The sequence below is a fragment of the Aspergillus welwitschiae genome, assembly GCF_003344945.1.
Source record: "Aspergillus welwitschiae strain CBS 139.54b unplaced genomic scaffold BDQ94scaffold_25, whole genome shotgun sequence".
In the NCBI taxonomy this organism is placed as follows: domain Eukaryota; kingdom Fungi; phylum Ascomycota; class Eurotiomycetes; order Eurotiales; family Aspergillaceae; genus Aspergillus; species Aspergillus welwitschiae.
The window spans coordinates 194,028-207,540 of NW_020798719.1; the positions used below are offsets into that span (position 1 = coordinate 194,028).

At 50.2% G+C, this 13,513-nt stretch overlaps 8 protein-coding genes across 8 annotated transcripts; 4 read left to right on the plus strand and 4 right to left on the minus strand.

The window, feature by feature from the left end:
* Nucleotides 1–194: 194 nt before the first annotated feature.
* BDQ94DRAFT_180547 (C2H2-type zinc finger protein) lies at nucleotides 195–2,600 on the minus strand (the record flags this gene model as incomplete). Its single annotated transcript, XM_026773644.1, has 2 exons — nucleotides 195–2,369; nucleotides 2,419–2,600. The coding sequence occupies 2 exons, from the start codon at nucleotides 2,598–2,600 to the stop codon at nucleotides 338–340; spliced, it is 2,214 nt and encodes a 737-aa protein (XP_026624196.1). The 3' UTR covers nucleotides 195–337.
* Nucleotides 2,601–3,556: 956 nt separating this feature from the next.
* On the plus strand, nucleotides 3,557–4,346 carry cyn1 (putative cyanate hydratase). The gene is made up of 3 exons (XM_026767047.1): nucleotides 3,557–3,712; nucleotides 3,780–4,219; nucleotides 4,272–4,346. Exons 1-3 carry the CDS (start codon nucleotides 3,692–3,694, stop codon nucleotides 4,291–4,293), a joined length of 483 nt encoding a protein of 160 aa, XP_026624197.1. The 5' UTR covers nucleotides 3,557–3,691; the 3' UTR covers nucleotides 4,294–4,346.
* A 391-nt stretch (nucleotides 4,347–4,737) lies between these two features.
* BDQ94DRAFT_180549 (putative C2H2 finger domain protein) lies at nucleotides 4,738–6,004 on the plus strand (the record flags this gene model as incomplete). The annotated part of the gene is made up of 3 exons (XM_026773645.1): nucleotides 4,738–4,986; nucleotides 5,061–5,698; nucleotides 5,758–6,004. The coding sequence occupies 3 exons, from the start codon at nucleotides 4,738–4,740 to the stop codon at nucleotides 6,002–6,004; spliced, it is 1,134 nt and encodes a 377-aa protein (XP_026624198.1).
* A 91-nt stretch (nucleotides 6,005–6,095) lies between these two features.
* Nucleotides 6,096–6,935, minus strand: BDQ94DRAFT_147611 (uncharacterized protein). Its single transcript, XM_026767048.1, has 2 exons — nucleotides 6,689–6,935; nucleotides 6,096–6,615 (listed from the first exon to the last, which is right to left on the minus strand). Exons 1-2 carry the CDS (start codon nucleotides 6,827–6,829, stop codon nucleotides 6,349–6,351), a joined length of 408 nt encoding a protein of 135 aa, XP_026624199.1. The 5' UTR covers nucleotides 6,830–6,935; the 3' UTR covers nucleotides 6,096–6,348.
* Nucleotides 6,936–7,689, minus strand: BDQ94DRAFT_147614 (uncharacterized protein). Its single transcript, XM_026767049.1, has one exon. The coding sequence runs from the start codon at nucleotides 7,434–7,436 to the stop codon at nucleotides 7,212–7,214; it is 225 nt and encodes a 74-aa protein (XP_026624200.1). The 5' UTR covers nucleotides 7,437–7,689; the 3' UTR covers nucleotides 6,936–7,211.
* A 767-nt stretch (nucleotides 7,690–8,456) lies between these two features.
* Nucleotides 8,457–9,258, plus strand: BDQ94DRAFT_147616 (uncharacterized protein). Its single transcript, XM_026767050.1, has one exon. The coding sequence runs from the start codon at nucleotides 8,537–8,539 to the stop codon at nucleotides 8,723–8,725; it is 189 nt and encodes a 62-aa protein (XP_026624201.1). The 5' UTR covers nucleotides 8,457–8,536; the 3' UTR covers nucleotides 8,726–9,258.
* A 278-nt stretch (nucleotides 9,259–9,536) lies between these two features.
* Nucleotides 9,537–10,656, plus strand: BDQ94DRAFT_172286 (homocysteine S-methyltransferase family protein; the record flags this gene model as incomplete). Its single annotated transcript, XM_026771926.1, has 2 exons — nucleotides 9,537–10,454; nucleotides 10,516–10,656. The coding sequence occupies 2 exons, from the start codon at nucleotides 9,537–9,539 to the stop codon at nucleotides 10,654–10,656; spliced, it is 1,059 nt and encodes a 352-aa protein (XP_026624202.1).
* BDQ94DRAFT_147618 (putative amino acid permease) lies at nucleotides 10,622–13,047 on the minus strand. The gene is made up of 3 exons (XM_026767051.1): nucleotides 11,375–13,047; nucleotides 10,979–11,319; nucleotides 10,622–10,922 (listed from the first exon to the last, which is right to left on the minus strand). The coding sequence occupies exons 1-3, from the start codon at nucleotides 12,579–12,581 to the stop codon at nucleotides 10,806–10,808; spliced, it is 1,665 nt and encodes a 554-aa protein (XP_026624203.1). The 5' UTR covers nucleotides 12,582–13,047; the 3' UTR covers nucleotides 10,622–10,805.
* Nucleotides 13,048–13,513: the final 466 nt, after the last annotated feature.

A 13,513-nucleotide genomic window follows, 5' to 3' on the forward strand; every position in this document is an offset into this window, starting at 1 on the left:
CGACCCTGCCGGTTATGTTATGATCATTAGTATGATTGGCGGGTTCACTATGCAAAGCGTCCAACCAGATGGGATGTATATGCAGTTCATTTCGTAAGTGCTCTCATCATCTCAGGTAAGCAGTCTGCAATCCCCTTCCGAGTGTCGATCCACGGGGTCACCCCGCCACCCCGCAACACATCCCACATTCCTGCGGGGAAACTCCCCGCTGACCTCGGCATGAACCATTTTTACATAGTGTCAACGCCTTGTTGCCACAAAGTGTTTCATTGATACTTTCTTTTCTCCAGCGGTCGTGCATAAATGTATTGCTATAGCAACCGCAATGAAAGGTACGTCATTCTTCCCTAACCTCTTCCAAAGCGGTGCACAGCACAGTGGCGAATGTTTTGGAGATCGTCCAGCGCCCAAAACGGTGCAGAAGGTCAATCAGTCGATGTAAATGATTAACATCTGCAAATGCAGAGTCTCCAAATGCCTGCCCTTGAGCCTCCTGCAAAGCGGTCTCACTGCCCAGGAGCTGGATTTCTGGGGCATCAAAAGCTTTCAGATTGATGGATTGCTGTTGCCCAATTCTCGTGAAGCAGAGCCATGCGAGAGCAGCAGAAAATAGAGCCCCGGGAACGTGTATTGCGGGTTCAGAGGAAATCCGCATCCTCTCGAGGTAACGCTGTATCAACAGCGCATGTACCAAGCACTTACTGGCATCCAGGGAGCCTGCCCACGTTTGGACTGGGTCCTGAGATCCAGTGGCAGCTGCATGCCCATTACGACCCACTGCTCGTTCAAGCAGGTCCATGTCGCTGTAAAGAGACATGTAGATCGAGTGCCACAGGACTGGAAGACTGAAGGGGTCCTCTTCCTCATTCTGGATGTATTGTAGGCTATATTTACTCCACCAATGCATTAGTAGGCCAGATAGATCCTGTGATCTACCTCTATCTAGGGTACCTGAGAGGCGAGCCTCGATAACATGGGCGTTTATACTCTCCAACACACTGTAGATAGCAAACCTGGAATCATGCCCGGCGGAGTGAAAGTGAAGGTCGGGGCTGAGGCTTAATTTGGTATATGACGGTGACTGTTTGAATATATCGGCCCATCGGGCGGCTGTCGGGGCCATGAACATAGGTTCAGAGGCTAGCAGCGGATATTGTGAGAATCGATGTTTGCGAATAGGTTCATGGTGCATCAGACTAGCAAGCTCTGCGTCGTGTATATTCAGGGCGATTTCGACCCGTCTTCTCTGTTCCGCCTCGGCCCATCGGTGCCACTGCTCGATCAGCTCTTGTTCGGTCGAACAGTCATCGAGAATCTGGCCATGGCCAAGAGTGGCGTATTTGTTGGACTCGCGAGCCCATCCCATCACAGTACCATGCAGAACATCGGCCAGGACCAAGTCCTTGGGCCTTCCGGACAAAATTCCATAAGTCTGGCCCAGAATGGCAGCTTGCACCATCGACAAGGCATCCGGTCGGCTATGGGCCAGGATGGCCTCCCACGAGGCCAGAATTGCTTTGTTCAGTCTTTCAAAAATCCTCAGGCCTTGTGCCACTGCATGGGATGAACCCACAAAGAGACTGCCTATTGAGCAGATTGATAAGAATAGCAACGAATTTTCCGCGGTCGGACGAAATGTGGGCGCATGTATGACCGGAAATAGAGAGTGGAATCGACTGAAGAAGAGTTTTGCAAAGAGGTTCAATTGCTCCGCAGAGGGCAGTGCTTCATCATGCATGCGGGGCTTTAGCCTCTGGGAGAGACCAGCTCTATAGTTGTCATCGGCATCAATCCTCCCTTGAGGGAAGGAGTCACTGGGACGATTAGGTCCTCTGTAGACGAACTGATTTACCTCTGGTGGAGACAAGCAGGTAAACCATCTCTTCCTTACAATGTCTGCTGGACGAGGATCATTGCCGTTCCCCTTTGCGTAGGGCGTTGGTACGGAATGTAGCGGCTCTTCTCCTGAGCCAACAGAGCCTAACATGTGTGGTGTGGAAGGCAGTTGCGCCCATTCCGATATTGCCGATGAGATGGAGAAGTCCAAAGCATTGACATCAAAGTCTGCCCCCAGGAACCAAGAATCGGTATCTGTTTGTAGCATGGGATCGTGAAGACTCATCCCTACCGCTGATTGGGGTTGAGATGGTTCAGTCCCGCCAATCAGTTGATGAGGTACGGTTGGTACTATTAACGAAGCATCATTGAGTAGCTCATGTATCTTTGGTGCCCCATGCGATGGGGTAGTGATTATAGTAGATTCTTCCTCCACTGAATGAGATGGCGTTCCTGAACTCGAAGCTCGGGGCTGTGGAGAAGCACTGTGAGGATTTTTTTCGTGGCTTTTCAAATGCCGTCGTAGCACATCGCTAGCAATTGTCAGCATAAACTCTAATAGTTCAGGCTCGGTGTGCACACCTTCTTGAGTACACCTTTCCGCAGGTGGTACACGCATACGGTCTCTCTTTGGTGTGGCTGCGGAGATGCCGCGTGAGATGTTCGGCTTTCGAGAATGTCTTGTTGCAAGCAGGACAAGGACGCGTACGTGGGGGATCCGCCTCTGAGTCCGAGGCGCGCTTCATTGCAGGCCGACTCTCCATGATGCTCTCAAGTATACTTATACACGAGGATTCTTAACCGGTGTAGAAGAGGCGGAGTTGCGGAGTTGTGGAGAATGAACAAACCCCACATTTGCAGTGGGCACGTGACTCATTGATTCACGATAAAAGTAATCGACAGTCAAACTACTAGTAATTTTATTCGTAGCCAAAGGGTTGAAATAGGGTTACCTGGGCTCATATCTGCTAGTTGAGTAGTTACTAGTACTATAAGTTTGGTGCGGAACCTGCTGAGCATGATAATACTATATTTTGTAGTATTTGGTACTAGGGTGGAATGAGAAGACTATCACCGGTAGTACATGTTGTATAACAATTGATCACGACGAATCTGCTACTAGTAGCACCATACCGATTGGCAACTACAGTTATGATATACACTTCTTCAGTTCGGGAGAGACCAAAATCTTAAGATAACATCCATTGATGCCAGTTTCTCGTAAGTTGCAGACAATTCCTGTTGGTAGGTACTAGCTATGACGAACCAAATCCAAGTTGAGTCTGACTACGCTGCAGGAAGTGAGCATACATATTCCTGATTATTTCCAATAGAGTACACAAATCTCTATTCTTTTGGTGTTCTGTTACAGTATGTCTCCTCTCGATACTATATACAGATGCCAGATGTCATAGTTGTTGGCAGGCGGTTGCTTGCGGATCCGACCTCGGCGGAACCCCGCAGTATCTTATCTGAGATGCACCTGACGTTTTCACGGCTACACGAAGATAAGGCGAACTCCATGGCTTTATTGAGGGTGCTGCCAGCGCTGACACCTACCAGCGAGCCTATAATAGTGCTACTTCACCAAGAGCCTGAAAGATGACACAAACGTCTATAGAGAGGCGAACGTTTTGTTGATGCACCCCCTCATAGCATGAGCCCCCACCGTTGCAGCGAGACGGCAAGTACCCCGCACCATAGTTGGAGAAAGCGGATCACCGCCAATTATTTAAGAATGACACCCATCCTTCTGCTTGACTTTGGCAGCTAGCTTTAGAATCCAATCTTCCGCAGTCTTAGTCCCCTTGAACTCTTTCCGTTGCCGTCTCTGCCCGAGCATCCTACCGGCACAATGTCTCTCGCCACCCTTGACGTAAGTCCTCCTTCCAATACGTTGTGCCAAAAACAGAAACGATGAGCTCATCACCGTCAAATAACAGACTGCCCAGCATCCCAGCCTCCCATCCGCGTCGGAGACCCTGTTCAAGGCCAAAGCCGCCAAGAAACTGAGCTTCGAGCAAATTGCCCAGCACATTGGCCGCAATGAAGTGGCTACCGCCGCCATCTTCTATGGCCAGGCCAAGGCTTCCCCCGAAGACATTGAGAAACTCTCAGGACTCCTGACCATTCCATACGATGCTCTGGAAGAAAGGCTTAGTGGCTTCCCCGACCGTGGTCGCAGCGTTGAGATGCCTCCCAAGGAGCCGTTGATTTATCGGTTGTACGAGATTGTGCAGAACTATGGATACGCGTACAAGGCGGTGCTGAACGAGAAGTTCGGAGATGGTATCATGAGCGCTATCTCTTTCTCTACCAAGGTTGAGAAGGAGACGGATGCGGATGGAAATAACTGGGCTGTGATTACCCTGCGCGGAAAGTGGTAAGTTGTCTTGGATGATCGATGGTCGCTGGTGATATACTGACGTCGGTAGGCTGCCGTTCTCGCGGTTCTAGGTCGGGCTTAATGACTGCATATATAGGCTTATGTAAATGATTTGCTAATGAATGTTTTTTATGAATGATCTTTTTGTAGTATGTGGCCAGTGTCTTCGTATTGACCAGCTGTGGGTACGAAGTGAGAGGAAAGTGATGGGATTCCGTTAATTCAAATCTCACTTCAATGCCACCTCATTCCATGCAATATATGGACCGATGTGATATTCATAGGTAATTTAGAAAGCCTTCCAGCAACTCTTACTCCGTCTCGCTTCGAGTGCATACCTTCCTAGTTTGGCAGGTATCATGTAGGGTGACACTAATTCATCGACACTACGGTGAATTTCGCAGTCCTTGAACCTTCTACTCTTCTTAACTTTCTGTTGAGACCTCATCTCGCTTCTCTCAATCATTCAGACACTCGCTCTACATCTACTTGACGAGTTTCTGGACGAGTCCAAGATGTCCGCTCACGGATCCTCCACCAGGGTGCCCTGCACCTACAAGGACTGCAGCGGTGTCTTTGGTTCGGAGTGGGACATGAAGAGGCACAAGGTGAACGAACACGACTACTGCAAGCGTTGCGACGAAGACTTCCAGGATGATGAGTATCTACTGCTCCACAAGATCAAGAGTGACAAGCATATCGTGTGTGTGGTGTGTGGGATCGATTTCCGCAGCGAGGGTGGTAGAGACCTCCACACTCGCCAGGTTAGTATCATTCATTACCACAAATATTTACCATCCACATTATATTCAAGCTAATACTTTTGGTGTCTATACAGCAACACCGAACTCCGCAGAGCCTGACCTGTTACGGCTGCGGGCAGAGGTTCAGACAGGCAGGTGCCATGGTAAATCACGTTGAGAGCGGCGATTGCCCAAACATCCCCTTGTCTAGTCTCCTACAGGAACAGTCAAAGAGACTCCTCTACCGGGAGACGCTCAAGACAGGCAATGAGAATGAGAGCGCTGACCCCGATTGTCCAGATGACAACGGCGGAGTCCAAATTGAGCAGAACCTTTTGGAGATGGACTTTGACAACGACGAGGCCACTCGATCTGTTGTGGACGGGGTGAGCGGTCTATCTCTTAACACCAACGTCCCAGAATGGAAGAGCAAGTCGTCTATGGCCTCTCCGTCTACGACGAGTGAGATGAGAGGACGATCAGCATCGGCGGGGAAGATGCCTGCATTGGGTGCCAGGCCATCGAGCCCAAGCCCAAGCCCGAGCAATTCATTTGGCAATATCCGCTTCGATGCAGGACACACTCTGCGCATGTTGGACCAGAACTGGGACCCTACCGTATACTTCAGTTCCTTTTCCGGAAAGTTTATCTGTCCCTGTAAGGCTGAATTCTCCAGCATGAAGGACTTTGAGGAGCATGTGGTAACGAAGACCAACCAGAACAGGAGCATTCAGTAAGCTGCTGCATGCTTGAATGACTGTTTTGTCTATGGTCTGACTCACGGCTTATTAGGTGCCCTGGATGCCTTCGCGTCTTCAAAACGGCGGCTGCCCTGGTGGCTCATTGCGAGTCGGTCAGTACTCGGTGCAAGGTGAACAAAGGGCTCCATTTCAGCCAGGTGATCAATGACATCAGTGGAGGGCTGGTCAAGTCAGTTGGTCATTTCGAGGATGGAAGCGTTGAGTATGGTGCTGGCACGATGGGTCCGAAGAAGGTGACTTATAAGAAAGACGAGGAGGGTCCTAATCTGATGGACTGATAAATCACAAAGATCTAGTTTACAATATTCGCAGAGGAGAGTTAGCGCGCAACAAGACTGCCACCTGATGAATAGTATTAATGCAAGTTTGATCTACAGCGCACTGGCCAACCGAGAAATAAGCAATCATCTTAACTCAATTCATTCAAAGAACCAAGCGAAATTAGAGAAAACGTAGATGGGATAAATACACCGGGTATAAGCGATCTCGCAAGGCAAATCCAAAATTAACTGAAACACCATCCATCATTCCATCCATGGAATCATCGACCCAAAAATCTGATCCACTTCATCCGGGTCCACATTTCATAGCTCGTCTCGTAGATGGCACATGTCCGTTTTCTTTAAGAGGGTATTCTTCTTTTATCTTTGTTGTTCGTCAAGATACGGAGACAGTAGTCGAACGTATGTATGAGAGGGAAGGGAAGGTGTTTAGCAGCACTCTTCGCAGCACTCGAAGCAAAGGAGACCGGCGCAACTAGAGAATAACAATTAGCTTGACTATTATGATGGATAGAGAAAGGAAAGAGGGGAGGAAGAACATACACTCCGCAGCACACATCACCGGCACCACCACCACGCAGGCCCATCTTCATTTCTTCCTGGGAGTTCTGCAGAAAATAAATCATTAGCTTTTATTCCATAGAATATGAGATACATATATGGTGAAGATAGGAATCATACAGGCTGCTGCGTAACAACGCGCTCAGTGGAAGGAGCCTCGGGGCTAGAAGGCTGCTGCATGGTCATGGTGTTGGCGTCCCAGGAGGGCTGCTGGGTAGCGGAGGATTCCTCCTTGGAAGACTTGAACCAGTTGAAGACCATTTTGATTGATGTAGTGTAAGAAGTGTTGTGTTTGTAAATAGGTAAGAGTAGAGATAGAAATAGAGATAGATATCTAAGTATAAGCAGATAAGTCTGACTGTAGTGTAATGGAGATGAGCGAACAAAAAAAAAGAGAAGGACAACCCGCTATTTATGTTTTAAAGATGATCGATCCATCCCATCCCATTACAAGTCTCTGGATCAGGGGTCCACGACCCAGCCCGGCCAGGCGATTCATTCCGTGTGGGTCAGGGTGTAAGCGCGTATCAGTGGTGTAATGATACGGGTGGGGGCCGCGAGAGACACCAAAACAGAAAATCCTCGAAAGAATCCGTCTTTTTTCATGCTGAGAAAGCGGGGAGGTTGGTTGAAAGTGCAAGAGTCAGCCACTCACAGCCACGAGATGGTCCACGTCAACCCGCTCAGCCCTGCCGGCTAGTACTCTTGGCACGGCCGACTTGTTTGTCATGGGATTCGCCGGATTCCATGTTGGGATGGTTGTTGACTGATTCTCCGCTGTCTTGGGGAGGTGTTGTGCCGGGTTTTCCGTGGCTGGGCTGTGTGGTTGATGAAACTTGGGCTGAGTTGTGCTTGCTTGCTTGTCCATAATTGGGGGGTGTTATAGACGCGCGGTTCATGCAGAGAACCAGGTGAGGAGCTCGGATGACGGTGTCAGTCTGGTTCCTCTCTCTTTCTCTTTCTCTTTCGCGGTGGTTAATGAGCTATGATGCTTACTTGCTTATTTTGCTTCGCTTACCGTGAACTTTGTAACTCTGTACTCTCCATCTGATACGTAGTAAGCACATTTGGTATAGTAGTTATCATCCAACTTCAATAGTCCCGTAACTTTCATGTCTGTCGCAAACCTTGAATCCGCCCAAATACCAGGGATCGGCAGCTAACCATACTGCTTTCGCTCTGTCGCCCGACTCAATTTTGGTCAGTCGAAACGCCGCGTTGCTTCTGTGCTCTTCGTCAATCCGAATACCATCAATCCAATTACACATACATTACAATACAACAGGGCAGTCTCCAAGCTTTACCTAAGCTTTGCTTGGATGCTGGGCCAATGGGGCTGTGCCAATGCTGATCTATTCTTAGCACTATCGCCTAAAGGGTCCTAGGCAACCTCATTTTCGTTTTTTTGCTTACCGATTCCCCGGTTACCGGACACTATTACCGAGTCAGATTGGGCCGGGATAAAGATACTGCGGCAGTTACTCACTGACAGGATATGGAGGATGAGGGTCCGGTTCTGTAGACCGTTGGGCCGACCGACTGTTCCATGGTCCCTTGCATCGAATTGCGAGTATTGTCTGTCTGTCTATCATTGTAAAACTCTGCAGGGTCTATCACTACTACTGTATGAGGGAGTTTCGCTTTTCCATTCATTGTCATTGGTTAGCTGTTCCTGGTAGAAACTGGATACAGTCTCATCTCAATGGAGGAATTAGCCGCCGTGACAGTGCTAGTCGTTGAAGTGGTTTGTTATTAGCTTCGTGGGATAATGCCATCCCATGCATCTAATCTAATAGATCACTCTAGGTGGAACAATGTGGCTGGGGCTGTGTATCAGGGTGCGACATGAGTAATATGGCCGGCGGATGGACTAATGATCAAAGCCACACTCCAGACAGGGACGGTCGCAGATTTGACATGGATGTTGTACTTACAGAGAATTACAGACAGTATTCTATTCCCTAGCGTATGGGGCTGCTGTCGTTGAGAGAACTGCTCTGCCTATCAATCAATTTCAGTGGTGACAGCTTGATTGGTGCTCGGAATAAGCCTCAAAAGATCATCCTGCGTGGGTATCTGGAGTATGAAGGTGCCTGTTCCTTTCCTGTTATCCACTCGTGGGTTTGCCGAGGTATTTACTGCGGTTCAATAACTTAGAATGCATAAATAGAATGATGGCTTAGCTGTGGTGATGCTGGTGCCTGTCACAGCAATGGCACACCGCTCACATCATAGTTTTTTGTGATCGGCGATGTGCAGCATTCTATTATGGAGATCTTTCTTGTCGATGCAATGTCTTGGGGTCATTGTGCTGGATACAGTAGGAGGTAGCTGCCTAGCCTATGCGGTCAACTGGAGGACGATTGGTACTTCCATTGCGACATTAGTGGATGATGGTCGCAAAGGTTTCACGAGGGAGACTGTGATGGTCTGAGACATTATTAGCATCAGAACACCAACAAGGAAGCCTTTTGAACATGAGGAGAATAAAGGTTGATTGTCTGTACATACTCTCTGCCTGAGGCTTATGAGGGCAGCTATACCGCCTGTCAAATAGCTGACTGAGCTTCTGAAACAGAGAGGAATGAATGGCTTGGCTGGAATGCGTGCCGTGAAGTAGACAGTCGATGACGTCCCGTGATTTCAATCACCACCAGAAAGAGATCCATGAACAATGCCGACCAATCCACGGCACCAGTATCCGTAGACATTGGATGATTATTTCACTCAGATGTACTGCGAAATAGATATGTAAATGATGATGGTAGTCTGATAAGCCCATCCCATCCCATCCCAGCCCGATCGCGAATTGCAACCTACGCAAACAACCCCACATTGCGGGGCAGAAAGCCATTCCGTTGTCGCAATACCACCAGAAACTGAAGAAATATTCCCTCTTCTTCTTCACATCACTCCCCTTTTTCATCTTCAGTTTCCCACTCAATCCACCTCATCAATACACCTCAAAATGGCAAAAACCCCCATCCTCATTCTCGACGGCGGTCTCGGCACCTCCCTCCAAGACCACTACAACATTACCTTCAGCAGCAGCACCACCCCCCTCTGGTCCTCGCACCTAATGATCTCCGACCCCTCGACCCTCCTCTCCTGCCAACGCGACTTCACCACCACCGCCGCCGTCGACGTCCTCCTAACTGCCACCTACCAAGTCTCTCCGGAGGGCTTCCAGCGCACAAAAACCCCCTCCCACCCGACGGGAATCCCCCGCGAGAGTATCGCCGGTTACCTTCGCACCGCGCTCGACGTCGCCGGACAAGCTGTGCAGAATACTTCCGCCTCCGTGGCGCTGAGTCTAGGTCCCTATGGCGCGTGCATGATCCCGGGACAGGAGTATAGTGGGAAGTATGACGGGGAGCATGATACCGAGGAGAAGTTGTGGAGGTGGCATACGGACCGGTTGGGACTTTTTAAGGATGAGGCGATGGAGGGGACGAGGTTGGGGGAAAGGGTGAAGTATATTGCTATGGAGACGGTGCCGAGGATTGATGAGGTGAGGGCTGTGAGGGCTGTGGGATCTTCTAGGTTTTGTGAGGGGATCCCGTTTTGGGTGGCTTGTGTTTTCCCAATTGAGGATAAGGATACCCTGCCGGATGGAAGTACCGTTGATGAGGTGGTGGAGGCGGCGTTGTTGCCGATTGAGGGGGGTGCTACGCCGTGGGGAATTGGGATTAATTGTACGAAGCTTCATAAGTTGCCCCGGTTGGTGAAATTGTTTGGGGATGCTGTGGAGAGGTTGTTGAGGGATGGGCGTATTCAGGAGAGGCCTGCGTTGGTGCTGTATCCGGATGGCACGCAGGGGGAGGTTTATAATACTGCTACGCAGACGTGGGAAAAGGTTCAAGATAAGAGTGGTGCGGCTGATTCGGTAAGTGAACCTTTTGGATGTTGGTTGTGATATTGAAGGGATATATGTGCTGACTGATTAGCGACCCTGGGAGGTGCAATTGGCACAGGTGGTCAATGACGCTAGCGCGACTGGCCAGTTCAGCTCTATCCTCGTTGGCGGTTGCTGCAAGGCTTCGTTCAATGATATCAAGAGGCTTCGCGAACAGCTCCGCCCGCAATAAATTAAACTTGTATTATATGTATATAGAAAGTATAAGACTTTTTTGACGGGTTGCAAATTGTTGAAATTGCATGGAAAACATAATGGGTATCTCCGCCGAAAGATGCACAAATGTACAGAAAGAAAGTTGAATTTGGAACCAGTCCACACTTAGAAGAACCAGTCCACGAAGCGTCTCACACGGGTCTTGGGCCCGCCCTCTCGGATAACAATCTCGCCCTCCTGCAGCCGACCGGACCAGAGGTCGATGTTGGAGCTGCGAACAAACTGCATCATCAGTTAGCAACATCATTCGATACCAGGGTGAAGATAAGGCTGCTCACCTTCGTGCGCTTGAAGACCTTCCAGAGGATAATCGGCACAATGAAGATAGGAATGCCCACATATGAGGCAAAGAAGTCCGAAGTGGACCAGTTACCCTTGAGGAACACAGGGAAACCCGCCACCAGGGTGATGATAGTTGAGCCAATGAAACCCACCCACGCCGTGTATGGCTGGAAAGGCGACTGCCAGGGCAAAGTGTCCCGACTGACGCCCTGCGCTTTCATGGCCGAATAGAAGCGAATGTAGCAGAAGGACAGCGTCGCCCACGCGATCAGTCCAGCAATGGTGCTCAGATTAAGAAGCCAGCTGAAAGCCTGTGCCGGACCACCGGATCCAAGACCTAGAAACTCCGTTAATCGAGATGGAAACACATTAGGAAATCGATGATTACTAACTCAGATATGCCAATGGCCCAAAAAGCCAGGAGGTGATGACGGCAACGTACGGCACGCCCATCTTGTTGACCCGGCCAAACACCTGCGGTAACTGACGGTCGGTCGTCATGGCCACAATCATGCGCGATCCCACCCAGCAATACGAATTGCCTGCAGACCAGGCCGATATAAGGATACAAGCGTTGACCACAGACGGTAAGGCGCTAATTCCGGCCTGCTTGATAGCAATGACCCAAGGGGAGCTGTTGGCGTTGTCGGAACCAGAAACAAGATCTGGGTTTGTAGGGCTGACAATGATTCCAATGAGCAGTGCACCGAGAATGTAGAAAAAGGCAATTCGGTATGTCACGCGACGGGCAGCTTTGGGGATGGAGTAGTGCGGGTCGACCGATTCGGCGGCAGTGATGACGACTGTTTCGACACCAACGAAACTGAAGGACGCATTGACGAAGGCAGACAAAAATCCAAGGAAGTGTCCAGTCGGGCCAGTGATGCCATTGTAGTTCGTCCAGGCTCCGGGATTGTGCCAGTAGCGGAATCCGATGGTTTGGTGATTGGGACCGCCACCTGAGGTGATGACGATAGCGACAATGACCAATCCGACAAAGCACAACACCTTAATAGCGCCTGCGATGACCTCACTTTCACCATAAAAGCGTACGCTCATCAGGTTGATAGCCAAGATCAGCACCAGCCCGACCGTAATAACCACCGCCGGTGTCAAGTCTGTCCAATAGCCAACAATGACCGCAGAAGCGGACACCTCTGAAGCAATCGCAATTGTATAACAGTAACCGTATGTGATAGCGAGGGAAAAGCCGACAGCCGGATCGATGAAGCGAGTGGCCCAGTGAGGGAACGATCCCGCTGTGGGCAGCAAGGTAGCCAGTTCCGCAATACTCTGCATGACACACCACAGCACGAATCCAATAACAATGTAGGCCAGCAGCAAACCAGCGGGACCTGCTTCTGCATATGCAGAGCCTGCTCCCACGAAGAGACCGGTTCCAATTCCACCACAGAACCCGATCATGCTGACCTGGTAGTTCTTCAGCCGCCGTTGGGTAGCACCACGGCCACCGACGTTGAGCTCCAGCTCACCTTTGAGCGGGGGAGCTTCATCGTCGTAGTTGACCACCTCAGGACCACCGTATCCGTACTCGCGGATCTTCTCGTCCTCCATGGTGACAGTGGTGGACTGGTGCATCTTGGCGGGGAAGATGCGAAGTTGTAGAAGTGGTGACACACCAGAGAAGAGAGGTTCCCCCAGAGTTCTTGTAGGCGACAACGACAGCTCGCCACACTCCGGCCACGCGCGGAGAAAAATGTTTTATTCGCCGCTGGGTACCTGCATCGCGACATCGGGAACCACGTTCGCACCACTTGCTCGTGCTTCTCCACCCGTCTCGAGCCATTTCTTTGGTTGGACACGCGGCAACGAACCCCACTTGCACGGTGTGATTGAGTCGAAGTTGGAGATGGTAATTAGTCACAGAATGCTGTGATACTGGCAGCGCCTCCGCACGGCTTGAGGGGAGTCAATTGCTGGGCATCTGGGGCTCTGGCAGACATGTCTTGGCTGTCCTGGGGAAGGGAAAGACATGGTGACCGCTGAAGTTCTGAGCGGTAAACTTCCCCGTGTCTCAATCTCCCCTGCGTGGCGAACCGACAATTGACTTTGTCGATCGTTCAAAGTTTTTCTGGAATGACGGGAGGAACCTCATCCCGGATCTGTGTGAGCACGTGATGTCTGTTCCACCAGACTGAGTAGGAGTAGCCCTCGTCGGGTCTGTTTCGGGCCTAGTCTCCGCATAATTTCGCTTAGTCATATGTATGACTGTCACAATTCCGTCTTCGGTGATGATGAATAGGTAACTGCAGCTTCGCATCATATGAGGACATTCTCAAGACTGTCGATATCCCAAGTTCCCAAGGGCAGCCGGTGGGTTTGGGCGACACGCCTCCACAAACCTTATCCATGACGCAAAAGTTAGCGAGTGGAGAAAGATTCCGAGCCGCGAATATCGAATAATCTGCTATCCATAGCTAGTAACCACTAAGGCGAAGCTCACCTCTAGCGTGGAATTTGAGAACCCAGCCTGTGAATAGTTCCGCAATGGCTGTATACACACATTTTGG

Excerpts from the sequence above, each read along its gene's own strand:
- cyn1 (XM_026767047.1), top strand. The coding sequence starts at position 3,692 with ATGTCTCTCGCCACCCTTGAC. Across the intron at positions 3,713-3,779 it reads TGTCTCTCGCCACCCTTGAC|ACTGCCCAGCATCCCAGCCT; the intron begins GTAAGTCCTCCT and ends GTCAAATAACAG. Across the intron at positions 4,220-4,271 it reads ATTACCCTGCGCGGAAAGTG|GCTGCCGTTCTCGCGGTTCT; the intron begins GTAAGTTGTCTT and ends TGACGTCGGTAG.
- BDQ94DRAFT_147611 (XM_026767048.1), bottom strand. The coding sequence starts at position 6,829 with ATGGTCTTCAACTGGTTCAAGTCTTCCAAGGAGGAATCCTCCGCTACC. Across the intron at positions 6,616-6,688 it reads GCGTTGTTACGCAGCAGCCT|AACTCCCAGGAAGAAATGAA; the intron begins GTATGATTCCTA and ends TATTTTCTGCAG.
- BDQ94DRAFT_147614 (XM_026767049.1), bottom strand. The coding sequence starts at position 7,436 with ATGGACAAGCAAGCAAGCACAACTCAGCCCAAGTTTCATCAACCACAC.
- BDQ94DRAFT_147618 (XM_026767051.1), bottom strand. The coding sequence starts at position 12,581 with ATGCACCAGTCCACCACTGTCACCATGGAGGACGAGAAGATCCGCGAG. Across the intron at positions 11,320-11,374 it reads TGGGCCATTGGCATATCTGA|GTCTTGGATCCGGTGGTCCG; the intron begins GTTAGTAATCAT and ends CGGAGTTTCTAG. Across the intron at positions 10,923-10,978 it reads AGGTCTTCAAGCGCACGAAG|TTTGTTCGCAGCTCCAACAT; the intron begins GTGAGCAGCCTT and ends CTGATGATGCAG.
- BDQ94DRAFT_147616 (XM_026767050.1), top strand. The coding sequence starts at position 8,537 with ATGGGGCTGCTGTCGTTGAGAGAACTGCTCTGCCTATCAATCAATTTC.